Source organism: Engraulis encrasicolus, chromosome 2 (assembly GCF_034702125.1).
Source record: "Engraulis encrasicolus isolate BLACKSEA-1 chromosome 2, IST_EnEncr_1.0, whole genome shotgun sequence".
Taxonomy (NCBI): Eukaryota; Metazoa; Chordata; class Actinopteri; order Clupeiformes; family Engraulidae; genus Engraulis; species Engraulis encrasicolus.
This window is the reverse complement of record NC_085858.1, coordinates 11,756,587-11,784,559: the sequence shown is the minus strand read 5'-3', so window position 1 is coordinate 11,784,559 and position 27,973 is coordinate 11,756,587. Positions and strand designations below refer to the sequence as shown.

The 27,973-nt window shown below is 43.6% G+C and overlaps 1 protein-coding gene across 3 annotated transcripts; it reads left to right on the top strand.

Moving 5' to 3' along the window:
• The first annotated feature begins 991 nt into the window (after nucleotides 1-991).
• Nucleotides 992-27,973, top strand: mbtd1 (mbt domain containing 1). 3 transcript variants are annotated; one of them, XM_063221869.1, is made up of 17 exons: nucleotides 992-1,144; nucleotides 2,688-2,889; nucleotides 5,180-5,313; nucleotides 5,743-5,854; nucleotides 6,574-6,656; nucleotides 9,918-10,035; nucleotides 10,630-10,764; nucleotides 11,188-11,276; nucleotides 12,467-12,701; nucleotides 13,031-13,092; nucleotides 14,718-14,822; nucleotides 18,934-19,081; nucleotides 19,425-19,507; nucleotides 22,375-22,609; nucleotides 24,504-24,575; nucleotides 25,171-25,371; nucleotides 27,324-27,973. In XM_063221869.1, the coding sequence occupies exons 1-17, from the start codon at nucleotides 1,124-1,126 to the stop codon at nucleotides 27,515-27,517; spliced, it is 2,229 nt and encodes a 742-aa protein (XP_063077939.1). In that variant the 5' UTR covers nucleotides 992-1,123; the 3' UTR covers nucleotides 27,518-27,973. The 3 variants fall into 3 exon arrangements, with proteins under 3 accessions (XP_063077939.1, XP_063077948.1, XP_063077956.1); XM_063221878.1 differs by having other exon boundaries at nucleotides 27,383-27,481; XM_063221886.1 differs by lacking the exon at nucleotides 25,171-25,371 and having other exon boundaries at nucleotides 27,383-27,481.

Below are 27,973 nucleotides of genomic sequence, written 5' to 3'. Positions count from 1 at the left end.
TTGCCAGCATAAATGTCAGCATCATCTGCACTTGTTGTTCTGTATTTCCTATGCACCTTGTATCTGCTAGCGATGTTGGCTATGATTATGTCCTCTTTTGAAAGTCGCTTTGGTTATAAAGCGTCTGCCAAATGCAATGTAATGTAATGTAATAAATGTGTTAGTGTGAAAGCCCATTGGGAAACTCCAACTTCCATTGTCATTGTGGCACAGCACTCCACAGCACACAAGTGAACACCGTACACAACAAAATTGCATTTATGCCTCACCCCGTGCAAGGGGGCTGCCCCCAATGGCGCCCCAAGGGAGCAGTGCAGCAGGCGGCATCATGCTCAGGGTACCTCAGTCATGGAGGAGGGTGTGGTAGAGCACTGGTTAATTACTCCCCCACCAACCTGGCGGGTCGTGAGTCGAACCGGCAACCTTTGGGATACAAGTCTGACGCCCTAACTGCATGCTTACCCATGACTGCCCATGTATTATATGGCCTACAGTACACACTGTTCAGTAAAAAAAGCTCTGATGATGTTATAAGGCCGGTATTGAGAATTGTATGAAAAAAATATAGGCTACATTTCAGAGTAGGCTATAGGCCTAGACATTATTATTTGCAAAATAGGCATAGTTTGCATTAAAAAAAAAAGATAAGACAAAAGAAAAAAGACATACCGGTACATTAAAATGAATTATGAAGCATATTTGCACAGCAGATATAGCCTACTAGACTTTTTATATAGCTTTTCAGACAAATATTATGGCAAATTGTGCACCGGTAAGCCCAGGCCTCACTTGGCGTTTGGTGGAAGGGATTTGTACGTCACCTTCATCTTGTGTATGGGGAATGCAAGGGTATTTTTCTCATCCCAAGGAAAGGGTGGCGCTGTGAACTTCACACTCTTTTGTTACAGCCCTGGAAAATATTTCGAGAAGAACACAAACAACCCTTGACCAATCGCTATCCAGTAGGAGGACTTTGCGCGTGCGCCCTGGGAATATGATAATTTTGTTGATATGCTCTGGAGTTTCTCCTTTCGGGTTTTAGTTAAATTTGCTAATTGTATCCAATTTTCCTGACTTCTGGCTACACGTTAAGATTACTTAGAGTGTTCTGCATGAAGGGCTGATGGAAAACGCTAGGGATCTGGTGAGTAAGGAGAGCTGTTTTAGTTTGAATCCAGCAAAGCTAAATGTAATCCTATTTTCAGCCTTTGTTGTAGTGTCACTCCGCAGTGGCTATGCTAGTCCGCAAAGTGGAGATGTGTAGCTAGCTCCAACTGCTGGATATTTGTGCTCCAACAGATTTTCTGATGGGTTACACTCGTACTTTATCCAACTGCGTAACCCAAGTGTCTGCACTTACATTGACACTGTAGTTCGGTGGTGGAAGTAAAATAAATGCCAAATGCTAACTCAAACCGGGGCCCATAGAGTGAACCGCAGTGCAGAGGATGTTGCTAGCGCACTCGTAGCCCGTCTGTGAACACTACATTTGTGTTTTCTCTGTCCGCTTTGCAGCTGTCAGTATTGTTTTTACGTGGTAATGGGAGACAGCCATTGTGGCACATTCAGGTGTTATGGGCATGTGTATGAATTATTGTTTTTTTCGGTGTGAGCTTTGCAAAGGCACTAGCTTTCACGCTATGCTGATACAGTATCGCTACAATAACATTGTGGATTTGCTTGACATGTATCTAGTTCCTCTCTAATCGTAGTCTACAAAGCATTTCTCTTGGCTATCAGCTCGCGCGGGATGGAAGTGTTCATGATAATTTTTTGTCCGTAGTAGAGAGTTTTGTTTCGCCCCTCTCTATCCCATATGTTGTGTTATCTGCCAAACCAAGATAATAAGGCATTGGCAGTCTCTTGCATTTTATTTTTTGCTTAGGAAATCCATATCTACAACACTGCTACGAAATTCCACTCAAATGTTGGCAGGGGAACTAATTTATATGATTTATATATGTAGTATCTCTCGTTGTAGGAGGTGTTAGGTAGGTAAGTGACTGACAATACAATGACCTGCATTTATCTCAACCACTACAAGATCTGACAAGTATAGCTATTAATTCACATGTATCTACATTTTTGCTATATTATACTGGACATTTGTACAGGACATTCCTGAGCAAATTACACCTTAAACCCTACTCTGACTCACTGTCGTGCCCCATATTGGCAATAAAATTCTGGTTTACACCAACTTTGTATAGCCAAAGAGCAGCTTGCCTCTGCTAAACATAATGCAAAGCCACAATAGGCAGGTGCATGGAAGAATGGCCGATTGATTGATTGATTGATTGATTGATTGATTGTTTGATTGATTGATTGATTGATTGATTGATTGATTGATTGATTGATTGATTGATTGATTGATTGATTGATTGATTGATTGATTCACTCATTCACTCATTCACTCATTCACTCATTCATGTGCACTCCTTTTTAAAAAATGGAATTGGTTATTTTCCCCAGTGTTTCGGTGTTATGTTTGTGAATGCCCATGTCAGACAAATGTGTTGGTCATGGGTTGTGGATGTAGGAAGTAGGTTGGAGGTAGGAGTGGTGTAAAACATACAGTAATGTTTTGTGATTTGATGATGTTCACTTCTTTTTCAGTAAATAGTTAAAAAAGCCATTTAGTCCTAGTGCCAGCCTGACCTGTGTGACCTCTGCCCTCTGACCTTTAGGCGGAGCATGGCGCCCGTTCGGAGCGTAAGCGTCGGGACTCGTTCGGGATGTTTGACGGCTACGACAGCTGCAGCGAGGACTCCAGCAGCAGCTCCAGCTCCGAGGAGAGCGATGAGGAGGTGCCCGCCCTGCCCGCCAACCTGCCCATCATCAAGACCAATGGCCAGGTCTACACCTACCCCGATGGCAAGGCCGGCATGGGTAAGATTTGACTGCCAGCTGAGTCTTTCCCCCAACACTAATCAGAAAAAGCTATAAAACTCATGCGCACTCATGCAACATTTCACAATCATTTTATGCTTGTTTTGGCCCAGTGAAAGTCTTAACACCAAAACGTTGCAAATAAAGTTACGGCGAAATTGTCAATGTGTGTGGGTTTTATAGTTTTTTTTCTGATCAGCAACCCATGGGCCACCTCCATCGTACCTGCAAGATGAGGTGTGTGGGAAAAAAATGTCAAGTTGCCCCAGTCTAGCCCAGTTCACCTTCCAACTGAGCTAGGTCCCCTGTAATGATGAAGATTTTGCATTGCGAGTGAAATGTCTGAAGTTGCTTACCTAAATGATTTTAAGTTACAAGCTATTCAATTTTTGGTTTCATATTGTATTTCAAATGAAATTGCATAACATAACCTTTCCAATCATGATAGTCGCATGTGTCTGATACCAGCAAAGCTCTCATCCACCTCCGCCTCCTCCTCCCCCTGGTCGTGTACTGGTATTGACAAATGCTTTAATCACAGTTCAGTGACTGTAAATTGAGTGGGCAGAATGCCACTAGCCCCTTGTGCGAGGGAGAAGTGAAGACAACATTTAGCAAAACCAGAGAGGCTGTAGGGACACCACCACATGGGAGGAAGGTTCTGCACACTAAGCACTACATTAGGTGATGCACACTACACAGATGATCAATCGGGTTTCTGCAGAACTGAATCCATATGTGGAGATCCCAGTCTGAAAAAAATCAAAGCCCTCTATTTTGTCTGCTTGTAACATGTATGATTTCCCTCAATAGCTGATATTCATTTGTGAGTATTTCTGTTATTGTTGGTGTCATAAATGCTGTATTTCTTATAGATCACAGCCATTCAAACAATGCCAGGCTATATTACTGTAAAATACAATACATGGATATACGGCAGTATGCAGTATATTCAGAATACACGATTGTCTGAAGCAACCCAAGTTTTTGTTGACATACACACATAAGCCTCGGAAGTCAGGATTTAGGCTAAGCTTAGAGTTCTCTTCATTTACTGTAACTTGAGTGTTGTGGGCAGGTAAGGTGAGCCATAAGTAGAACAGGTCTTCAGTGTATCCACAGTGGTACCATTACAGACATAACCATGAGGGTAAGCCATTCCCCATTGTGCTGTCCCTCTTCAAAGCTGCCTAGTTCTGCATTAATCATTGTGCACCTCCATGAAATCATCAGTACTAGCAAGCGTTAGGAACATAACTGAACTTGTGCCTTCTTGGTAACATAATAACGAAGCCAATTGGAGCCAATTTTGGTCCCCTAGGGGAAATTCTTTCTCTGCATTTATCCCATTTGGACTAGTGAATCACATTGAAGTACACACACTAGTCCGTAGCAGTGGGCTGCCTGCTGAGCGGCGCCCGGGGAGCAGTGTGGGGTTAGGTGCCTTGCTCAAGGGCACTTCAGCCATGGTCCGGTCGGGCATTGAACCGGGAACCCTTGGGTTGCCAACCCAGTGCTCTAACCACTGAGCCACGACTGCCCCAAGCAATTGGTATAGGGAATTTGTGCTGATTTACCAACGGAACCAAAATGGGCATAAGCTTACATTTAATGTTTGTTCAATTGCATATTTTTTCACAGTGCTTGGCATCTCTGTTATTTTATCATTATTTCAAAAGCATAAAGCCCATTGTGCCATACATTATGACGCTCATTGTTATATTTTTCATATTTTACATATTATACTGTATATATATATTTTCTAGCAATTCATTTTATATTCTTATGGACATTCTACCATTTTACCAACTTGAACTATGCTGCCAGAGTAGTGACATTCACAGTTCCCAGTTTTTTTTTCCAAGAAGGAAAAGAAGATCTTACACTGACCTTAAAGTGTTGATCATTTCCAATTCGATGAAGCAGGTTGCCTTGTGTCATCTACATTTTAGTAAAGCTGTACAAACACAGGCCTATGTTGTATGTTTGCTTCTATTCATGACTGGATATTGTTTGCAGGTGATGGCAAGTCTGTAGCTAGCTAACCGGATTGAAATCTACGGAAGTTTGTGCAGCTGTATAGCTTTTGTGCTCATGTCTTTCCATGGTTGATCATAGGGTCGTGTCTGTCTGTGTGTGTGTGTGTGTGTGTTGTGTTTTTTTGTCTTGGTGTTTTTATTGTGTCCTCGTGTTGCCTTCACCTGCATGCTCAACACTTTGGTCAACTGTCATTGTTGTTTGTTAAAGTGCTTTGCAAATAAACTTGACTTGGGTTGACTTGTGTTTGCAGCTACGTGTGAGATGTGTGGAATGGTGGGGGTGCGGGACGCCTTCTACTCCAAAACCAAGCGCTTCTGCAGCGTCTCCTGCTCCAGAAGCTACTCCTCCAACTCAAAGAAGGCCAGCATACTGGCCCGCCTTCAGGTACACCAAGACGCGCACACACACACACACACACACACACACACACACTTCTTGTTGTTTATCCACTATAGTATTCGCTTCTTGCTCGTGTGTTTATTCCATTCCATATAAAATAGCAGTCTAAATTCTGACCATACATAGAAAAGCAAAGACACAAAAAGATTGCATGAAATAACTGGCCAGTTTGGCCACTTGGATTTGGAATTCAAGGTGAAGGAGGTGAATGCATTTTAATTCCAGTTCATTTTTTTGATTGAAAAAAAAAAAAAACCTCCCTGTAGTGTGGCACGGTCTGATTAAAGGTGTTAACACATGTGGTTATGACTGCACCACTACAGCATTTGGTCACTGTTGCACCATTACCGACATTAGGATAGAGGTGAGTAATTGATGAAAAAGGAATGACAAGTATTTCCTATCTTTTTAAAGGGTAAACCCCCGACAAAGAAGGCAAAGGTATTACAGAAGCAACCTCTCATGGCCAAGTTAGCTGCATACGCGCAGTACCAAGCTAACCAGCAGAACCAGGTCAAGAAAGCAGGTGAGTGCCAGTGCAGACGTTCTGCCTGAACTGCCATTGTATATAGCCAATGATGTGAAGCTCTGGTGCCACATTGCTCTTGTTTCCCATTGCAAGGCGGTCAAGGAGAATTCCTGCCAAATTCTTCATGCAGTTATATTGCTAATGTTATGGCCCTACCCTTGACTTGTCATACCTGTGATACAATTTTTGGGATGCGGAGTATGTTAAGATGTTTTAAAAATGTTTTGAACAAAACCATGTCCCCATTAGAATGCTCAGGGTCTTATAAAGGACTGAACAAAAAGCAATGAAAAAAAAGATGTGAAGAATCGGTGAGGCAGAGCTTAATGTGTTGGTGAGAAGTGAAGTCATGCACGGACAGCTCCCTATCGGCCTTCTGCCATCACTAGTATGAATTGGACTAGCTACTGACCACCTTATACACTGAAAACCTTATGTGTACACAGAATTATGTGTTCAGTCACTTAATTGATGTTTGTACCAAATTAGGTACGGTAATTTCCTTTCAGTCTGTGTAGGTCTTAATTGCTGTGATATAGTATCCCACTGATGGAGATAAATAGGAATGGCAAGCTTTGTCTACCACAACTAAACATCTAAACAGACATTACCTGAACCTGTCCCTCTAAATATTTTGTTTAGGTACACATGCTGTATAGATGTATTCACATGGTCTAAAACAGGTAGTGTGTGCGTGCGCGTGTCTTTGTCCACAGATGTTCCAGTGGAGGGTTTTGACTGGGGCCGATACATTGGCACTGGGGAGATGTCCGGAGCTCCCGTGAGCTGCTTTAAACATGTACGTACCTACTGAGCTCTGTGTCGAACAACTGTGTACAGTCTGTATTCACTATGCTCATTAATACTATTAGTAGTATATTCATCTTAGTGATCATAATAATATCAGCATGTTCTGAAACAAGCACTGCACAAATAATGTATTTCATTAAGGGTACCTCCGTGTGTCCTGTATTGCATTTCAGGTACATATAGTATGCACAACCATTGGAGTCATAATGCTAGTGCAGCGTCTGTGCCCGTGTTTTCTTCTTAACTGTATATGACCTTAATGGTGTAGCCTACCATACCATCTTACGATGGTAGATTGATGGTAACATGTAGGCGCACAGAAGGGAAATGAGAATTACAGTGGAAGCTTGTAGATGGGAGGCTAGGCGTATTGTTGAAGCAGATGAAATTGGGTGAAAGATACAGGAGGATATATTTTATAATTTTGTTAGATCATGGCGGCTCTTAATTCAATGGTTTGTAGGCCTCTTGGGTTTAAGTACTGTTTTACTCCAAGGTATTGTTCACAATATATTAGAACAGCAGACATCCCTACACGAAATATTAGCCTAAATACAGGTGAATGCTCATGACATTTTTCCGTGTATCCTATGGTTTGTTGGCTGTATTGTTCAATTGTAGCATTGAAATAAGACAGAGGGATGACGAGAGACATGTTTTGTGTCTCATATCGCACACTTTAGTGCATAGTGTTGTGGAAAAGTTTAAGCACTCTGCACTGTGCTCTCTCTGGAAGTGACAGGCAAGCATAGCATTAGCTCACCAAAAATCTGTTTGCTGCTACTGTTTACATTGCACAGCGTCTCGTACTTGTATTTACATATGCTTCACCCCCAATGGCAACTATCTTGCATACAATACTTGGCATGGCATGAAAAGGTTGGTGTCTCGGCAACATTACTCACAGAATTAGCCATTTAGTACTCGATAGGAATGCGATGGGAATAGGAATAGGAATGCAATGGAATCTCAATGCGACGGTGGATTTTGACCGTTTCCTCAGACTCTTGACCAAACTCTTCTACTGAACCTTACTGCACGCCACTTTTCTTCCGTTTTGTTAATACCATGGTGGCCACTTGGTGTGTGCAGTGTCCATATTTCAAGCACTGCGTTTTTGGCCGTTGTTACAGCAGCATTTAGGCACTTTCAGTGCACTGAATTTACAAAAAAAAAGCGAGCACCCTACACACTGAAACATAGTGCCCGAAACGCACAAGTGCGTGATGGAAATGGTCAAGACAGAGTTCAAACGGAGCATCAAAATTGGGAAGAAAGGTGATTTAAGTGACTTTGAAAGTGGCATGGTTGTGGGTGCCAGACGGACTGGTCTAAGTATTTCCCCCACTGGGTGCCAATCATGTAAGCTCAGAACATATAACAAGTCTACAATTTGCACAAACTCGCCAAAAATGCACAATAGAAGATTGATATTGATTGCCTGGTCTGATGAGTCTCGAATTCTGAAGTGACACTTGGATGATGGGGTCAGAATTTGTCATCGACACAATGAAAACATGGATCAAACCTGCCTTGCATCAATAGCTGAGTCTGGTGGTGTAATGTTTTTTAGGATATGTTCTTGTCACACTTGGGGTGCCCTAGTACCAATTCAGTGCTGTGGCAATGCCACAGCCTACCTGAGTATTACGGCAGGCATTTAAGGCAGTTCTGAAGGCAAGAGGGGGCTCAACCCTAGCCAGGCCGTGCCCTCCTAGAGACGCAACACCTTCAGCGCCATTGCAACTAGTCACGGCTGCGTTTCCCAAAAACTCTTAAGTAGTACTTAAGCCTAAGTAATACTTAAGTATGAGAGGCCACCTAGGAAATATATCAGAAATAGGTCTCACATCATCACTAAAGGTTTATACATACACTATTTTACCTCACACATGCACTTGGCGCAACCATTTTATTTGCATTTGTGAGAGAAAAATATTGTATGTAGACCTATAAAATGATTGTATTCATAAACCTTTAGTAATGTGGTATATTGCCTAGGTGGCCCCTCATACTTAAGTACTACTTAAGCTTAAGTACTACTTAAGAGTTTTTGGGAAACGCAGCCCAGGTCAAGAGCAATGCAAGTACTTTATGATTTCTCGAAAATATGGGAACTCCTTTCACTTTGTCGGGAAGCAAACAACCATAAGCAAACCAAGGGAGACGGGTCAACCATGCCGTTTGGGAAATGATAATTGTTATGCTCTTGGTCAGACCAAGTCTCGAAGAGATTTGAACGTCAATGATAATCAGGCTAGCTCAACCCAGTATTAGCAAGGTGTACCTAATGAAGTGTGCTGTGAGTGTTTATGTCGGTGCTCTTTGCACACATACAACCGATTAAAAAAATATTTGAAGTAATATTGAATTTTATTGTAAAACGATGTTGAAATCATTTTTTGTGTCGTGCATGTACAGTAAATGAGCAAGTGGGGAAAAAAAGTCTGTACAGGTATTTAGGGATGCACCGATACTGGTATCGGTATCGGCACCCGATACTGCTCATTATACTCGTACTCGTACTCGTCAAGCACTTGCCGATACCAGGAACGATACTGCTATTACACAAAACAATGCAAAATCTTGTCACGTTCTGTGGACTTGAAAGCAGCATGGAAAAAAGTGCCACCTCATACATTTACTAACATTTAAATCTACATGGAAATGGACAATAAAAATATCACAGGTGGAAAAAAACAAGGCCATGCATTTATTTTCATTGTATTTTGGTGGTAAAAGGTATCAGTATCGGTACTCGGTATCGGCAAGTACACACATTAATGTACTCGTACTTGTATCGGTTTTCAAAAAAGTGGTATCGGTGCATCCCTACAGGTTTCGGAAAGTAGTAATTCATATATCTGCCGTGTATAATAGATACATGTGTATGAAGAACAATGCAAATATGTACATTGAGTTTGCATCAGTGAGTGTAAGGTGTAGACATAGTGGGCTGGTGTGTGTGTGTGTGTGTGTGTGTGTGTGTGTTTTGCGAGCGGGAATGGAGAGCCTCACATGACCTTGTGTGCTCCATTAGCAGCTGGTGGGGAGTGTGAACGCGAGCTGAGCTGCTGTCTCTCTCTCTCGCTCTCTCTTTCTCTCTCTCTCTCTCTCTCTCTTGGTCTCTCTCTCTGTCTCTCTCTTGGTCTCTCTCTTTGTCTCTCTCTTGGTCTCTCTTTCTTTCTCTCTCTCTCTCTCTCTCTCTTTCTCTCTCTCTCTCTCTCTCTCTCTCTCTCTCTCTCTCTAGGTTCCCATGGGGACGTCTTGGGGTGACATCACTGAAGGAGTGCGCGTGGAGGTGGCCAATGCAGACAGCAACCTGCCCACGAAGGTCTACTGGATAGCCAGCATCATTAAGCTTGCAGGCAAGTAGTACACTGGGTAGCCAGCAGGGCTTGACACTGGCACCTGCCAACCGGCCAAATGCTGGTGGCTGTGGCTGGTAATAATTTCAGTGTCACTGACCAATTTGGCAGGTAGCTTATTCTATGGTATGACCTATAGGAATAGCCTATATTCTGCACTCTGCCCCTTCTGTATCAATTATTTGTAGAAGTTTAAGAGAAAACTCAGTTACTCAGTTTCTATTTGTATGATTTATTTCCATGTAGAAAGCTGTAAAACCACGTGAGCTCATTTTTTGACCGACAGCGGTTCCAACAAGAGGTTGAATAGTGCGCGGCCAGGGTCACGCAGCCAGGGATTGTTTTCAAATGTGAAACCCATGTATAGGTGATGTGTTTGTGAAATGGTGTCTTGAAATATATGTACCTGGTGGGACAACGCTCAGGTCAGTTTCATAATTGTATTGTGTAGTAAATAAAATATTCAGGCAAAAAAAAACTTGGTAGTGTAAAAATGCTGCCTCGGACTTTGTGTTTGTTTTTCTGTCGCACAAAAATATTTACACACATTCTTCATGAATGTTGGCCTGGTCTGTCTCGTTGGTTTGTGTGCAGGCTTCAAAGCCCTGCTGCGATACGAGGGCTTCGATGGGGACGCGGCACAGGACTTCTGGCGGAACCTGTGCGTGCCCGACATCCACCCTGTGGGCTGGTGCGCCTCCATGAGTAAACCACTAGTGCCACCTGAGGGTAAGGCTTTGCTTGTTCTGCCTTGAAGGTCATAAGTATGTTAAAATGGAGACGTAAAAATAGCTCTTTTACTAAATTGCCATTCATGACCATTGGATAAATATTGGATTAAAAAAAGTGTTTTTTTTGTTTCTTTTCTTTCCGAATTTTATCGGAGGCAAATTACACATTGTGCATATTGTGTACATATGTGCTAAGATATCTGATGAAGACTGTTGAAGTCGAAACATAATTCAGACATGAAATAATACAAGAAAACGAAAAGGATTTTAAGTGTGCGGACCTCTCTCTCCGAAACTACATATGCTAAGATATGCCTTCCATCCAGTCTTTCTATAGACTCCTGTCAATTGTCAGTTGCAGAGGTCCAGTTCCATCTTTCTTCTAATGCTCCATCCTTCTTCCTTGTCATTGCCTATGCAGCCATACAGCACAAGGTCGCCAACTGGAAGGCCTTCCTGGTGAAGCGTCTGACTGGAGCAAAGACACTCCCCCCGGATTTCACGAGCAAGGTGACTGCCCACTATACCTCCCTCCCTTCCTCCCTCCCTCCCTTCCTCCTTTCCTCCCTTCTCCATCCCATGGCTTGTGTCAAATATATCCCTTCATCGATCTTTTCACTACCCAGTTTGTTGGTGGTTTGCTCTCTGAATGGGGAAATAAAAGGTTTTGGTAAAGCTTCGCAACGGTAAAGCCACTTGCCCTTGTGGGATCATGCTTGCGTCTATGTGATGGGTCTGTTTGCAATTTGAGAATCCTCTGGAGGGACTTTGTGGAAAGGTTGTGTGGAATCTGAGACCCATTTGCGATCTGACGCCCATTAAAAGACTGTATGAATATGTGAAGAAAAAGGATGTATGGATGTCGGTACAGAGGATGAGGCATTCAATTTCTTGTAAAGCCAAACTGGCAATACAGATGCGGGTACTATTAAAGTGAAAGTGAAAGCCCACTGGGAAACTCCAACTCCCATTGTCATAGTGACACAGCACTCCACAGCACACAAGTGAACACTGCACACAACAAAATTGCATTTATGCCTCACCCGTGCAAGGGGGCAGCCTTCAATGGCGCCCTTAAGGAGCAGTGCTGCGGGACGGTACCATGCTCAGGGTACCTCAGTCATGGAGGAGGATGGGGGAGAGAGCACTGGTTAATTACTCCCCCCACCAACCTGGCGGGTCGGGAGTCGAACCGGCAACCTTTGGGCTACAAGTCTGGTGCTCTAACCGCTTACCCATGACTGCCCTGTCATACCTGTCAAGAGTACTCGATTATGATCAGTTGGTGGGATCAAATTTGTGTCAGGGCTTTTACTTTTTTTTTCTTTTTAAATGTTTTTTTTGGGCTTTTTTTGCCTTTATTTGCTGCATAGCAAAGGAGTGCCCTACCATTTGCGCCACAGTAGGGCCAGGGCTTTTACTTTCTGAATCCGGGATATACACCTCAGTAAAACGCACATTCATATATTGAAGTGCACGAGTGTATCTGCACACTCACATCCTCACCCACAATACCGTACTACACTTGCAGGTGCAAGAGAGCATGCACTTCCCCTTTGAGAAGCTAGTGAAGTAGTTTGCATTCACACACATTCACGCACATTCCGTAATTATGTTGCTGACACTTACATGAACGACTGTGAACATGCAACGATACAATGATTTTGTCTGCTCACTTCCATATGGACATCCATTGGCAGGTGCAAGAGAGCATGCAGTTCCCCTTTAAGAAGCTGATGCGAGTGGAGGTGGTGGACAAGACGCACCTGTGTCGGACGCGCGTGGCGCTGGTGGAGCAGGTGATTGGCGGCCGGCTGCGGCTGGTCTACGAGGAGAGTGAGGACGGCTCGGACGACTTCTGGTGCCACATGTTCAGCCCCCTCATCCACTCCATCGGCTGGTCGCGGAGCATCGGCCACCGCTTCAAGCGATCAGGTCAGCACAGAGACCGCGTTTCTCGCACAATATTTGCTAGTTGAGGTGGCTGGGGGTATCGGAGACAAGTGACTGTAATCATTGGAAATACTATGTTGTGCATTTTCATTTGAAACATGACCATGTTTTGCAAAGAAACTTTAGAAATTGCATTGCTATACAAAAGCTTGATCTTTTCAGGGGAACTAGCATAGTCAAGGTGGGAGGTGTTGGTTGTTAAAGTGACTGCCTAAACTATAAAGTGCTGAAGGCCAAAGGCCAAAGCTTATGGTTTTGATTCCGATGTACATCTTGAGTAATGCATGACCTCAGTGACTCTGTCTTCTCAGATGTGTCAAAGAGGTTGGAAGGACAGACTTCCGTAGACGCCCCAGGGCAGCTATTTGTAAAGGTAAGAACAAATCTATGTTGGTTAGGTTTGTCTGTTCAAAATCTGAAGATCATTTAACAAAATTCACTTTTGGATCTTAAAGGGACAGTTTGGTCAATTTCAACATGCAGTTGTAATGTTCACACTACCCTGGACTTGTCAGTGCCTGATATTTTTTTTTCTTCTTCTTCAGCCGTTTCCGAGATCCTGGTCATTGTAATGGGGGCAGCTCTTTGTTTACATTTCAAAAAAACATTTTTATTTATTCCCAAAAACATCCAAAAGGTTATAAAACATCAGCAGACAACTAGCAAACAGCAGTACCTTTTGGGAAAATATTTGGAGTTGGCCTATGTTTCATTTTTTAAAAATGTAAACAAACGCTGCCCCCATTAGAATTGCTCATATCTCGGAAAGGGCTGTGCCGAAAAATGTGGCATCACCAGGTACTGACAAGTCAAGGGTAGCGTGAGCAATACAACTGCATGTTGAAATTGACCAAACTGTCCCTTTAACAAGTTTGGTATAAGCTTCAAAATGCAAAGAGAAGAAATGGAAAGAAATATCGCCAAAGGTTTTAAACGGGCAATTAATTGAAAACTATTTAACAGGAATACCCTACCGATCAGCTGATCAGAAGCTTAAGACTCCCAGTCAAAAAATAAAAAAAAAACCCCATAAAGAGACATTTAACACATTGAGTGCCAAGACAGTAAATATTTCACTCCCATGCATTGTACCAAATGGTAAAAATACATATGTTTAAACGTTACATTTTGAATCTACACCCTTCAATGCATAATTTATGTGCTTTTGGGAGGTCTGTGATGAATAGAAATGACAAAAATGAGAGTCAAAAGCTTCTGTCATGATTTGGACATTTTAATCACAACACCAATGTCTCGGAATTTTATAACATGTTTAACAAAGTTACTAGTCTGACTATCTTGAATAGCCTGTTCTGCCTGAAGCTCATTCCTTGCTATTCCTTGGTACACCAAACAGAAAAAATGAAGTGCAATTTTTTTAAGTCAGTCACGGACAGTTTGTTTATTTACACCATATTAAACTCATTTATTACCAAAATGATTTGAGTTCTTTGTTTCAATGATTACCTTTCCTTTACTGGTTGAGACGCAGTCAGGTATTCTCTTCCACAAAGAGAGAAGAGCTTTGCTTTCAGGGCAGCATTGCTTGGTATCTTACTCACTCAGATGAGTCAAGTTTAGCAGCTCAGTAATGTTCCTGCTCTCTCTGAAACGCCAAGTTTTTTTTTAACACTGAGGCGTACATACAAATAGTTATTACATCCTTATGTTTTGTGTGAAATAGTAAAGCTTTTGAATTTAGTCTCCTCATAAGTAATCAGGTAATTGTCAAATATAACAGATGTGATTGAGGTTAAAAAAAGAGATGTGGTTGGGGGAGAGGAGAGGAGGGGAGAGGAGGGTAGAGGGGGGCTGATGCAGCTGACATCATCCTCACCTCCCCAGCAGCCGTATTGTGTGAGCTAACCTTGCCCAAGGCCTTGTCTGTCTGAGCCAGTGACTGACTGCCTGCCTGCCTGCCTGAGTGTGTGTGACTCTGAAATGTCTACTGCTGCTGCTGCTCACTGTGCCCTGTGTCCATTTGGATGTGTCCCTCAGGTGAGGGATGTGGACCAGAGCGGGGATTGGTTCAAAGAGGGCATGAAGCTGGAGGCCATTGATCCTCTCAACCTCTCCGCCATTTGTGTCGCCACTGTACGCAAGGTGGGTGGGACCTCTTTTATTTCTCTATTTCATTTTTTATTTATGATTGCACATTTGTGAATCATTAACGTCATGAGTATGGTTGATGTGCTGATCATGGATGCATGGTTTGTGTGATGGACATCATGATGATGCATTTATCTACTTGGGAATATATAAAGTTGGTGGCACCAGGTGTAGTTTTTTTTTTTTACAGCCTGTAGCTTGGTAGCTGATTTCAATATCCGTCTTGTAACATTTTGGGTGTTAATTGGCAAATATTCATGAAAAAGACTTTTTGATACAGTTAATTTTGTCCATTTCAGTGTGTAGTCTCCAGAGCAAGAATATTATTTTCCTGCTGTCATATATATGTATTTAGTCTTGTATGTTGATGATTTCTTTGTATGTTGATGCTGTATGTTTTGTGTGGACCATAGGAAGAGTAGCAGATATGTCTATCAGCTAATTGGGATCCTAATTATCCTCACTAGCCCATGAAGAAGATCCATCTTCTGTGAAAAGTGCAATTTTCCCTGGCATATTAATTAATACTTAGAATTTGATTGTGGTAGCAAGTATTCATGAATAAGGTAGCATTTGTGAATAGGCAGCCTGAATTCTGGGAAATGAAGTACTAAAAATATTGCACAGTGCACATTTAAATGTGATTTTTGTTTATGCACCAAGTGAGGGTCGAACCTCCATATCATTCAGTCTGGAACGGCATACAATTTTACTGCTATGTTGCCACACTTTGTTTTGCTCTTCACTACCTACTGTATATACTGCTGTACTTTGTGTTTGCTATTCATGTCCTATTTGTAAGTCACGTCGGCTTTATTATCAATTTCTTTACATGCACTGGTCATACTGAGAATTGAAATTTGTTTCCTACTTTCCCATGTAGACATAGACAAACTTTAGGTATAGACATAGACAGTACACATTAAGTGCACCCAGAGTACCTATACACAATACACATGCAGACATTTAAAGTGCAAGACTGGGCAACAGAAGACATGCAGAGAGAAAATATATTAAAAAGAGGTATTATTGTTCATTTTCAATAATGTCCCATTGTGACAATTCTGACAGTGATATGCATTGTGAAATATTGATAAATAGTTAAGTAAATAATTTGTAATGTGCAATATTTACATTCTCTTAGTATGACATTCTAAAAGTGGTAGTAGTATTGGTGCGTGTGCACTGAGTTGTGCAGGTAGAATGTGCAGTGCGGTGTGTGTGTGTGTTTTTTTTTAATAAGTTAGTGCAGATAGAGAATGTGCAGTCAACAGTACAGTTGTGCGTGTGTGTGTTTTTGAGTTAGTGCAGGTAGAATGTGCAGTCACAGTACAGTGGGGTGGGGTGTCAGGATTCTGGCTGGCTGGCGGCGTAAGTCTTTTTGGATAGAAGAGTCTGCTAAATATAATGTAAGGTGACTTATCACCTAACCAGAGCTGTTCCAAATGTATTGGATTTTACATACTATGAGTTGGCAAGCTCAGCCAGATGTCACTGTCCTGGCAAGTTATAAGAAAAGGTGGGAATTTTTACACACTGTATTTTTAGCTTGGAACATGGGTTTCTGAATTTGTTGAACTATGGCAAAATGGCAGTATTTGTATTGCCACGAAATAAAATGTCTGAACATGAAACATAGTCCAGCACCCACTGAATGAACACACAGTACAACACAGTAAAACATTACAATAACAGACACCAGACAACATGACACAGAAAACCCTAACAATATACGAACTCCAGTATTTTGAAATATTTAAAGCCAAACACATTTCCAAGTGTAAATGTAATGTCAGATCAATAATGTAAAGAAGCATTTTTTTAAAACAATATTTAGCACACATTTATCACAATGTCTTGGTGAACATCACAAGACTGCCAAATCGAATTTCTATATTTCACACCCCACACCACACACCAACACTGCCTTTGCATCTAGAAACTACAGTCTGTGTGAATTCCACAAGTGGATATAATGAATAACACTTTTTAGCCACACCTCATCTTATGTCTCCTCCTTGTTCAATTTCTCATTTCATGTAGTGAAATAATGCATGGCTTTTCAGCACATTTACTTCTGTACATTGTGTATAGATGTAAAGTGGCCTCTAAACACATAATATGCAATACTGTGCTTGGCATAGAAAGCCTCATTTGCCTTTGGATGCCTTTTGGGAAAAAAGAGCAGTTCTCCATCTAGATGTTTTATTGTGTGCACTATCCCAGTATAGTGCATTTCTACTCAGTGCTCCCTCTGCCTGGTGAAGTTCCCAAGCTCCGTTATTGTGGAAATGAGTCACTGTACAGGTCTGTCTGGTCTGTTCTCCCCGCTGCTGTCAGACTTCACAACACTATTCTCAGTGGAGCACAAGCTCAACCTCCGCCAATATACTCTCCTCTCTTGTTTCCACCAGACCATGTTTACTCACTGTCTGCTTTACCTGTTTATTACATGGTTGTCTGTGTGTGCTTCATATATTGCTACTTACTGTTATTGCATACTGTGTATTTGTTCTAGCCCCTAACTTAAATAATGGTTCTTGTCTCAGTCTTCATATTGAAGCGTTTTGTTATAGTCCCATTAAGCATGATAAAATGCTTCTTTATATTGGAGCATATTGTTATTGCCCTATTTGTTATTGCTCTCTGCCAATTTAACAATGCTAGTGTTCCCTCTCATACATATTCAATTGTTATATGCACTCCAGGTGTGAGGCATTTTCGTCTCTGTGGCATCTTGTGATTTTAGTGTGCAGTATGTTTTTCCCTTAAATCGAAGCTAGAGAATGTGCCATTTCTCTTGTCCATGCTTGAGGCACAGTCTGTCTGTATTTGGAATTTGGTGCACCAAATTGGTTGGTGGGCTAGCAAAACAATATGTGATATAGATTGATGACTGCACACTCTGCTCGTTTCTCTTAGCTCTGTTACAAACATATCCACGGCCTTTCTGGTTTACGTATGACGAGCATGTAAGGAATAGACGTGGTTTGTGTGAGAGACAAATGTGACATACTGTAGAAAAGGAAACCTTTCAATGTTTCTTTACATTTGGAAAACTTTTCTTTCATCCAACAAGTCGCACATGCCCAAATAATGTACCAATGTGCACAAAAATAGTCATCGTATGTAATGTGGCAAACACTAGTCAAGAAAGATACAGCACTAATTTTACTGTACAGCGTGCTGCGTGTAAAATCAGATGGTGTAGAGGGAAGCATTGAAGATCTGCAGTCTCGGATGTTTGTGTTTTGTGTAGTTCATGTGACTGAAACCCTGCTATTGGACAGCTGCTTTTATATATGAAATTGGAATGTACACCAGCAACTGCAACGCTATCCTTTGTACAGACTGTCACTGAGGAGTTGGCTAGAGACAATCAGGACTCTAAATTAACATCTGCCAACCGGCCAAATGCTGGTGAAAATACAGTTTGGCTGGTAGAAAAGAAGACTTACTTGCCACTTTGACCCATTAGTTAGTGCGTGTTTGGCCAGTAACATTAACGTCTAAAGTTAATTCAGTGCCCTGGAGACAATCCATAGAGATTTTGAGTTGGCGCTCCCAAGAGTAGTCAACAAATCGCCGTGCAGTTTATGCTACACGTCATCCTTTTCATTACGCAGATTGGTTGAGTTTCTGCCCTGTTGCATGCAGAAAGACGATGCTTTAGCCCACACCCCTGCCTATGACTACATGTCGTTCCTACACCCTTCCTCACCTTGATTTGATGAAGGCCTAGCGGGACTGGGCTGTTCTCCGTCTGCTGGGGGGTCCTGTTTCAAATTATTCTCTCCACTTCAAAAAGTATGTGTGGTATATTAACCCTTCACGGAAGCAGGAGCCCCATCTGTGGGTACCTTTTTAGACCGGCTGCAGCATCTATGAATATCGACCTTTAACTGTGTTGACAACTCTTACTCTTTCTAAACCTGTTAGGTCTTAATGAGTTAAAAAATTGAAATTGTAAAAACTTGAGAAAGGCCATACAGGCCGAAACGTTGTTTTGTTAGTAAATTGCAGCACGATGGACAAGAGTGTGCGGTACCTTCTTCTACAAAATAGGTCTTAATGAGTTAACACTTGTGATCTTCTCCGGTCTCAGGTGCTGGCAGACGGATACCTCATGATCGGGATCGACGGCTCGGAGGCGGCAGACGGCTCTGATTGGTTCTGCTACCACTCCACCTCGCCGTCTATATTCCCCGCCGGCTTCTGTGAGATCAACTCAATCGAGCTCACCCCTCCCCGAGGTATGGCCATCCATCATCTGCTGTCTGTTACCCTTGTGGTGATATTTGTGGAAAATGTTAGTTTTTGCTCTGCACGCGGAGCGTATTTGTTTTGTGGCATTTGTTTAACATTATCGATTGACCATTGGGGAAAAAGCCCCATCATCCATTTGGAAATGTAATGTATTCTCCCGAATGCTGGCATCGGCCAAAGCCCCCACACAGGCAGGGCATCAGCACGGCAGTTCTCTCTGGCTTGATTGGCTGAGTCCTTTGCTTGTGGCGATCATGTGTCTGTGGCCTGCTCAGGGGGGTGCAAGTGTCTCTCCTGCTCTCACAGTGTTTCACTCTCCCTCTGCGCCAGGGTACACAAAACTCCCTTTCAAATGGTTTGACTACCTCAGGGAAATGGGATCTGTGGCAGCCCCTGTCAAGCTCTTTAACAAGGTGAGTCTGTTTTTGCCGCTGCAGCTGGCCTAGCCTACCAGTAATTATTGGAGTCTCTTTTTGTGATGAAGAATAGCATTTAATGTTCGGTATTACTTTTCTAGTGCAAGCTTATTGAATAATTGGATGTGTTTTTATAGGCTTGGTAAGATGATTGCAGTGAATTGTGAAACATTTTCGATTGCCAACACGGATATACATTTCTGATTTTTCCCTTGTAAAACCAGCTTCTGCTCTACTGTGAGTGACCATACCACATTCTTATTATTGCTTTGTACTGCATATATTGCAGAATTACAGAATATCTCAGATGGTGGCTGATAATTTTACTTTTTTATTCAAGTATGAAATTGCTTTTTGAAAGGATTCTGTTACCACCAAGGCAGTAGATATCTCCAGTGTTTAGGTAATTGAACAGGCTACTAGTAAGGTTTGGAATTGAGTTTAAAACTATTCTCATTGTCTAAAAGTCACTCAATGATCTAGGCCCTAAATATATTGCAGATATGCTAGAGCAATATCATCTTAAAAGATATCTTAGGTCTTCAGAGTCTTCTCTGTTGGTTGTGCCCAGGGTTAAATCCAGACAGGGTGAAATGACATTTAGCCATAAAGCTGTCAAATACTGGAACAAGCTTTTCTGTTGAAATTAGATCCTATACTACTATACTATACTCCTATTGTAGGCCCTATGTACTTGTACACTTGGCTCCATTGGATCCCCCCCAGCCATATATCTACATAAATCGGACTGTGTGTGGGCTCGCTCGCTATATACATGGGGCCCTGGTGACTCAGTCACACTTTGCCCCCCTGAACGACACCCCTGTTTATCAGTAATATTTTTCTTCTTTCTCTTTCTCAAGCACATTGAATTCAATTGTTTATGATAATGTGTTATGCAAATACTATTGCTGTTGCCAAGATAGACTCAAGTTATTGTCATTTAAGGCATATGCCTGTAAATTTGTATGTGTGTGCAGCAGTACATCGTATCAGAAGCGTACTGTTTTCTAACTGCTGTCAGCAGTTCAGAAAAACCTTCCCTCTCTGAGGACGTGATTGAGGTTTACACATGATATTTGTCAGGCTTATGTGTATTGGTTGTGTTTCAAGCACAAAACCTTTTATTATTTTTTTCATTAGTTATGACAAAAAAGATTAAACATTGGGTTGGATTGTTAGTGGGTTGGATTGTTATTTACGTTTGCTGGACTACAGTAATCTGAAAACACCCCTGTCTTTACCTGTTTTGGAATGTCCAGCTGTGACTGCTGATATGGTGTGTGCATGACTTTGTAATAAAACCTGTAACATGTAATTAGGAGAATCACCAGAATTGGAGAGTGGAGAAAAGAGAGCACAACAGAGAGTGTATTACTGGAGAGATGCTTTAATGCAATTGGCAGCCTCCTGAACAAGGGCACCCAGGTTTTGAATTACCAAGTCCATCCCTCTCCTGTCCATTTTCATCATTCTTTTTTCCTCCTTGCTTAGCTGACTAAAAGGCAAATGGCAGAAAGACCCCAAAAATTAATCACCAATAAGTCGAAGAAGTAAAATTGTAAATAGTAAATGAAGTAAAATTTTAGAGAAGGATGATGGTGAATTGTGGTGTATGGTGTGCAAATTACAAGATGCCACAAATTTGCTTGACAGTCAAAGTCAAAAACTTGGAAGGTGTGGTCTGAGTGTGCTTTAAGAACACTATCTCCCCTGCCATATTTCATTGCCTATGTCCAATGAAGAAATAATGCTTCAACTCATAAATTACTTCTCTGGGGCAGCCGTGGCCTAGTGGTTAAAGAGTTGGTCTTTCAATCTAGGGTTTGCCGGTTCGAATCCCACCATACCTCTCCCTACAGACATCTGTACATCTCCATCCATGGCTGAAGTGCCTTTGAGCAAGGTACCTAACCCCACATTGCTCCAGGGACTGTAACCAATACCCTGAAAAATAATAGTTGTAAGTCGCTTTGAATAAATGAAAGCGTCAGCTAAATGCAATGTAATGTAATAATTTCATCCTTCAAGTAATTTTGGACTAGGTCATATTTATCCATTCTTAGAGGCAAGAGGTGTAAAAACTATCATTAACTAGCATTTTACTCACAAAAAAATGAAGGATGGGATGTCGAGCTCTCAAGCTACAGCAGTATTACCATATTACTCAAATAAGTTAAATTGAAACTAGAAACAGTTATATTTGTGAGGACTCACAGTCATCCAGGTCATATTAGCCAAAACAATTAAGTTGTTAGCAACTGGGCTGATTATTGAAGCTTGAAGATGTTTTGTTCCTCATCCAAAGAACTTCATCAACTCTGGTTAATATAACGACTCTTTACACCTTGCCATGCGACTCCTCTGTCAAGTGGAGAAGGACCATGTCTAGAGAAGAACACGTTTCTTCACACATCGACCATAACTGATGAAGCTCCTTGAACAAGGATCAAAACGTCCTCAAGCTCCAAGGATGAGTCTTGTTGCTTTACAATTTAACAGTTTGGAGATGTAACAGTGATTTGCCTCATCTGAAACAATTCGATGACCCAGTAAGCCCAGTAAGATTGGTGGGTAAGCAACATGTCTTCGAAACATCGCTGCGTCCTTTCTTTTTCCTTCCTGCCCGGTGCTGGGCGGTGTAGGAGGTTCTTCAAACCTTTGGACATTTAATCTAATCTCTCACTGAATCTCAAATGGCGCACTTGTGCACTTCGGGCACTATGTTTCAGTGCGTGACTAATGCGCCATATGCACTAAAACATGAATACGGAAGTGCACAAGTGCGCCATTTGAGATCAAGTATCTGTCTGGGAAACAATAATGGCTAGATCCTTTTGTTCCTTGTTGATCCGCCGCTGCAGGAGGTTCCAAACCACGGCTTCCGCAACGGCATGAAGCTGGAGGCGGTAGACCTGATGGAGCCGCGACTGGTGTGCGTAGCCACGGTGACGCGGATCGTCCACCGGCTGCTGAGGATCCACTTTGACGGCTGGGAGGACGAGTACGACCAGTGGGTGGACTGCGAGTCCCCAGACCTCTACCCCGTGGGCTGGTGCCAGCTCACCGGCTACCAGCTGCAACCGCCGGCCGCTCAGGGTGAGCACAGCACTGCAACACCCCAATGAGCAAACGCTCACTCACGTGAAACTTTGGTTTACAAACATTTAGTATTTAATTAAAAATGATCCAATATCACAACATATTTCAGCAAAGGAAGTAGAGTTACCCTGTATTGCTTTCCACAAAGGCCCCCAAAGGCACCAAATGTGTGCCCTGACCGCTACAAGAAATACCTAGGTCCTTGACATGATGGTCATGGTGCACCCACAACCCTTGTGATGGTCATACCAACATAACCACACTCAATGAGCCAGGATGGAACAGGTTAAGATTTAAAATACTTTTCACCACTTTCTTGATAGTAGTACACATTTAATCTATTATCCATTGTATTTGACTTGGTTTGGTACCACAAAACATAATATTATATGAAAAAGTGGTAGTTATTCTTTCCCCATTAAGCAGTGTATGACATCACGTTGGGACTGGAGACCCAACATTCTATAGCCTTTCTGCTGGGAGTCATCGATATGACGACATCACTAAATTCTGTTTAAAAAATATGCGTCAATACATGAACTACACCATTGCAAAACTTTCTGAAATGGTGTTCCATATCTTGAGTACTTAAAGTACGGTACCTATTAATTATCAGTGGTGGTTAACCAGCATCAGCACATTCAATGTCACAAGACATGTTGTCTCAAATAGGCAGTAGTGGAGTTGCCGTGCAGGGCTTGGAACCTGGGCCTTTAGGGTACCAAATGTTCTGTCTGCTGCACCAAAGAGCCAAGTTCTTGACGTGATGGTCAGACTGCACCTACAGCCCTAGTGATGGCCACAACCTCATCAATACAGTAAATGAGCAAGGACTGGACAAATACTCTGAGCAAATTGTATTCAATGTCACAAAACATACTGTAGCAAAAGGGAGTAGAATTTCTCCGCCCAGCTCCAAACCTTAGCCTCCAGGATACTATAAACTCTGACCGCTACACCAAAGTGCGAAGTTCTTGACGTGATGGTCATAGTGCACCCACAACCATAGCTTTGGTCACCCCATCATAACCCCACTTAATGATCCAGGACTAAACAAATATGCTCAGCAAATGTTTACAAGACATATTGTAGCGAAGGGGAGTAAAGAAGGGAGTGTAGATGCCCCTTCCGGCTAGGAATGTGACCCTCCAGGGTGGCAAACGTGTGTTTTGACGAACAGAGAACAAAGAGCCAGGCTCGGTTACGTGACTGTCAGAGCCCACTCACAGCCCCAGTGCTCAAATAATCACAAACACACCCAATTAGCAAAGACTGAACAAATGTGCTGAGCAAGTGTATTTCACATCACAAAAAAAAAAATAACAGTTGGGAAAAATACAGTTTGCCTAGGACAGAACGCTTTGTACAAAGAGGTTCATCACAAAATAAAATGGTTGTCACAAAAACATTAGTTATAGAAATGTTACATTCTCTACTATGATTCTTGCATTAATTTAGTGGAATGGCATGATGTACAGACAGACTGTCGTCAATGATCCAGTTCCTCCCCTGGCTGAAGATCAGTTTTAAACAATCTGGAGTTGAGAAAAAAAGAACTCATTCATTTTAATTATGCAGATTTCTGTTGCAAATCAAAGTTTGTATTGATATGTCTTTTTGTGACCGTGCTATGAACTGTAATGCATAATGCAACATGTAGGGGTCAGCTGTCACCATCACATCAATCGCTGCAGTTGTGACTGTAGTGCATAAACTAGCAACAAGGGGTCAGCTGCTGCATGCATATGTGTGTTTTTTTCCTTCCTCTCTCTGAGCTCTGTCTGTCTGTCTGGTGATTGACTGGGGAGGTAATGGTCACTGATTTGCTTCTCTGATTGTCTGTCTTCGCCTTCCGTGTCTGTCCGTCTGCTTTTGCCTGTCTGCTCGCCAGCCTCAAGAGAGCGTCCACCGAGTGTGACCAAACAAAAGAAGAAATCCCAGCAGTACAAAGGCCAGAAAAAAAGTAGGTCAATTTACACCCCATGCGTTTGCCCTCCCTCTCTCCCTCCCTCCTCCTCTTACCCTTCTCCCCTCCCCCTTTTCTCTCCCCTCCCACCTCCCTTTCCCTCTTTCTTTTCTTTCATTTTTTTCCTTCCCCCTGCCCATATTAGGGTAAAGCCTGTCTTGCTCACCCCTCTCTCTCTCACCCCTCGTTCACCCCATCCCCCCCATATTCTCAATAGTGGGGCCTACTGTTGGATTGGTCCCCAGTGGGCTGAAATGAAATCTCTTGTCTGCTTTGACCGACACAGACGGACGTCCTATGGTAGTTAAAAACTTTCTTCAGGGTATTTTGAGCATTTTGAGGGTAAAGATAAATCCACTGACTGACCACAGACAACAATCACCTTGATTGATTATTATCATCCATATCCATTGGATTTGTCAGTATATATTGCAAAACATTTGGTTGAACTAATATGGCTTTTTTGAGCTTTTTTATCTCCTGGATGGAAAAAAAAGCTTGTTGAGGTGATAACGCGGTTAATACTCCAGATGTAGAGAGAGAGAGTGAGGTCAGACGCCTGTGTCCCCCTGTGTGTGTCTTGGCTTTCTAGAGCGTAAGATTCCCATTGGTAGGCGGCCAGTGAGTCTGACGGGCATCGCCCTGAGCGGGGTCCCCCAGCTGCACAGCCTCTCGGGGGACGAGAACATGACCCCCCCGGAGTACCCCTCCCCCCCGACACCGCCCACCACCTCCGAGGCCATGCACCACACTGTGTCCGCCAGCCAGGAGCTCAACCCTGCCCGCAAAGCAGGTAAAACGCCCTCCCTCCATTCCCTTACCTCCCTCGCCTCGCCTCACCTCGCCTTGCTGTGTGGACGGCAGGTACACTGTAAAAATGACAACAACAAAAAAGTTCCTCAAGGAATCCCTCCGTTATCCACAGTGGGGAAACCTCTAAAAAAAAATCTGTGAGACCTCTGGTTGACAAGTTAGTTCCTGGAGGAACTCTCAAGGTTTGCCTATAGGTTTCCTCGGAGAACCTTTTAGAGGTTCCTCCACAGTGGTGAACTAAAGAACCTCCAATTTTTACAGTGTAGCACAACACGGCAGCATGCCCGTGCTTACCCTCGCTCGCGCAAAACAACAACAACAAACTAAAGCCAAATAAACCTCCTATGGGGCCTCTGCACCCCCGGTGCTTGGGCCCTAATTAAGCAAAAGCAGAAACACTGCACACCTGAGCTTGCCTCTGCTTTCTTTCCAGTGCAGCTAGCTACACTGCACGTCTTTTTGGTTTAGCCAGGTCTGCACAGTGCATGGCCCCACCTGGGACATATTGAAATAGACGCATGTAGTTTCTCTCTTCCAACAGGATTTAAATGGCATGAATTAGCCAGGTACCTCAGGTATAGTTCAGTTCAGGCCTGCATTTGAGTGTTGGCATGTTATTTTTTATGGCACAGGCGCCCACCTAAGCACCCAGGCTAATGGAGTTAGAGTATTGGGGGGCTCGTTTAGTCTTAGCATAGATGCTGTTACTTTCTCTCTCCTTTTCCTTGCCTTGCTTATCCTTTTTCCCGTCTTCCCCTTTTTTCCTTTCCTCTCCTTTTTATCCCTCCCTTTCCCCCTGTGCTCTCTCTCTCTCCTCTTCTCTCCTCCTGCCTTGTCTTTCTTCCTCTTCTGGTCCTTCTCTGCACATGTTTTCCACGTCGTGTGCCTTCCCTCGGGTTGTCTCCTGCCGCTTTCCTTCTCTTCCCTGGCCGCCATCTTGCATCTCCTCTTCTGTTGCACTCCTCCCTCCCCTACTCTTTTTTTGCTTCCCACCTCCTCGTCTTTTTTTTCCTCCTCGTTCTTTCTTCCTCACACTCTTGTCTTCTCCCTCTCACTTCCCCCACCCTCCTCCCTTTTTTCTTCTCCAATCTGCCCTGTCTGTCTTCTCTCATCTCCCCCTCCCCCTCCCTTTTCTCACCTCTCTCACTCTCGCCTCTCCCTTTTCCTCCCCTCCCCCATCGTTTTTTTCCTCTCTGTACTTCTCTCTCCTCTCTCTCTCCCCTCCCCCATCCCCCCCCTCTCTCTCGCTCTTCCAACCCCCTACCCCACCTCTGCGTCATGATACACCCCCACCTCCCCCACTCCCCTCGCTGCCTTTCTTTCCTTCTCCCCCTCCCACACCTCTCCCCGTCTCCTCTCCTTTCTTTCTTTTTCTCTCTCTCCTCTCCTCTATTCTCCCCTCTCCTTTTTTCTGCCTACCCTGCTCTCCTTTCTTTCTTCCATCTCCCTCTCCTCTCCTCGCCTTTTCTCTCATCTCCTCTCTTTCTATTCTCCTTTCTTCATCCCTCCTCTCCTCTCTTCTCCTATGATCTCTTCTCCTCTCTTCTGCTCTCCTCTCCCATCCTTTCCCCTCCTTATCCCTTCCCTGTCCTCCCTCCCCCCTTTCTCCTCTGCTCTCCTCTCCTCCTCTGCTGTCCTCTCACCTCCTTATCCTTTCCATGCCCTCCTCTTCTCCCTCTGTTCCTCTCCTCTCCTCTCCTTATCCTTTCCATGCCCTCCTCTCCTCTCCTCTCCTCTCCTCCTCCTGTCCTCCTCCGCTCTCCTCTCCTCTCCTCCTCCTGTCCTCCTCCGCTCCTCTCCTTCTCCGCTCCTCTCCTCTCCGCTCCTCTCCTCTCCTCTCCTCTCCTCTCCTCTCCTCTCCTCCTCTGCTCCTCTCCTCCTCCTTCTCCTCCTCTCCTCTCCTGGGCGTTGCTGCTGTGCTGCTGGCAGCAGGGGTGGCGCTGCAGGTGAAGGAGGAGGTGGTGGAGCCTGACGAGTTCACCTTCCCACAGGCTGCTACTGAGCGCCAGCCGAGCCAGAGCCCCGCGCCCGCGCTGCCGCCCGCACCACCACAGCCACCGCCAGCACTCACTACCCAGTCCGTACCCGCGCCCGCGCCAGGCCTCTACATCAAACAGGAGCCCTGACGGAGGACGACGAGGAGGAAGAGAGAGGGAGAGAGAGAATTCAATCACACACACACACACACACACACACACACACACACACACACACACACACACACACACACACACACACACACACACACACACACACACACACACACACACACACAGGCTCGCACTGCTCATGGCTCAGCAGCAGCCCCCTGGGGACCCCTGCAGGAGAACTGAGTGAGTGAGCAAGCGAGTGGTGTGTGTGTGTGTGTGTGTGGGCGTGGGCGGGGGTCTAGTCTGCTCCTCTTGTGCTCCATATTAGCAGCCACTCGCTCACTCCACCCCACTCTTCTCCTCTACTCTCATCTCATCTCATGGCAGTTGTGTTGGGAGACGGGAGTGGACTCGTGTTCTGGTTCAGTCATCCAGAGCTCGGCACCTTTGGGGGTTCAGGAGACACTGATGAGGGGGGTGGGGATGGGGATG

Coding starts and splice junctions, on each gene's coding strand:
- mbtd1 (XM_063221869.1), top strand. CDS start 1,124: ATGGAAAACGCTAGGGATCTG. Junction 10,765..11,187: donor ACCACTAGTGCCACCTGAGG/GTAAGGCTTTGC, acceptor TTGCCTATGCAG/CCATACAGCACAAGGTCGCC. Junction 19,082..19,424: donor CGAGCTCACCCCTCCCCGAG/GTATGGCCATCC, acceptor CCTCTGCGCCAG/GGTACACAAAACTCCCTTTC.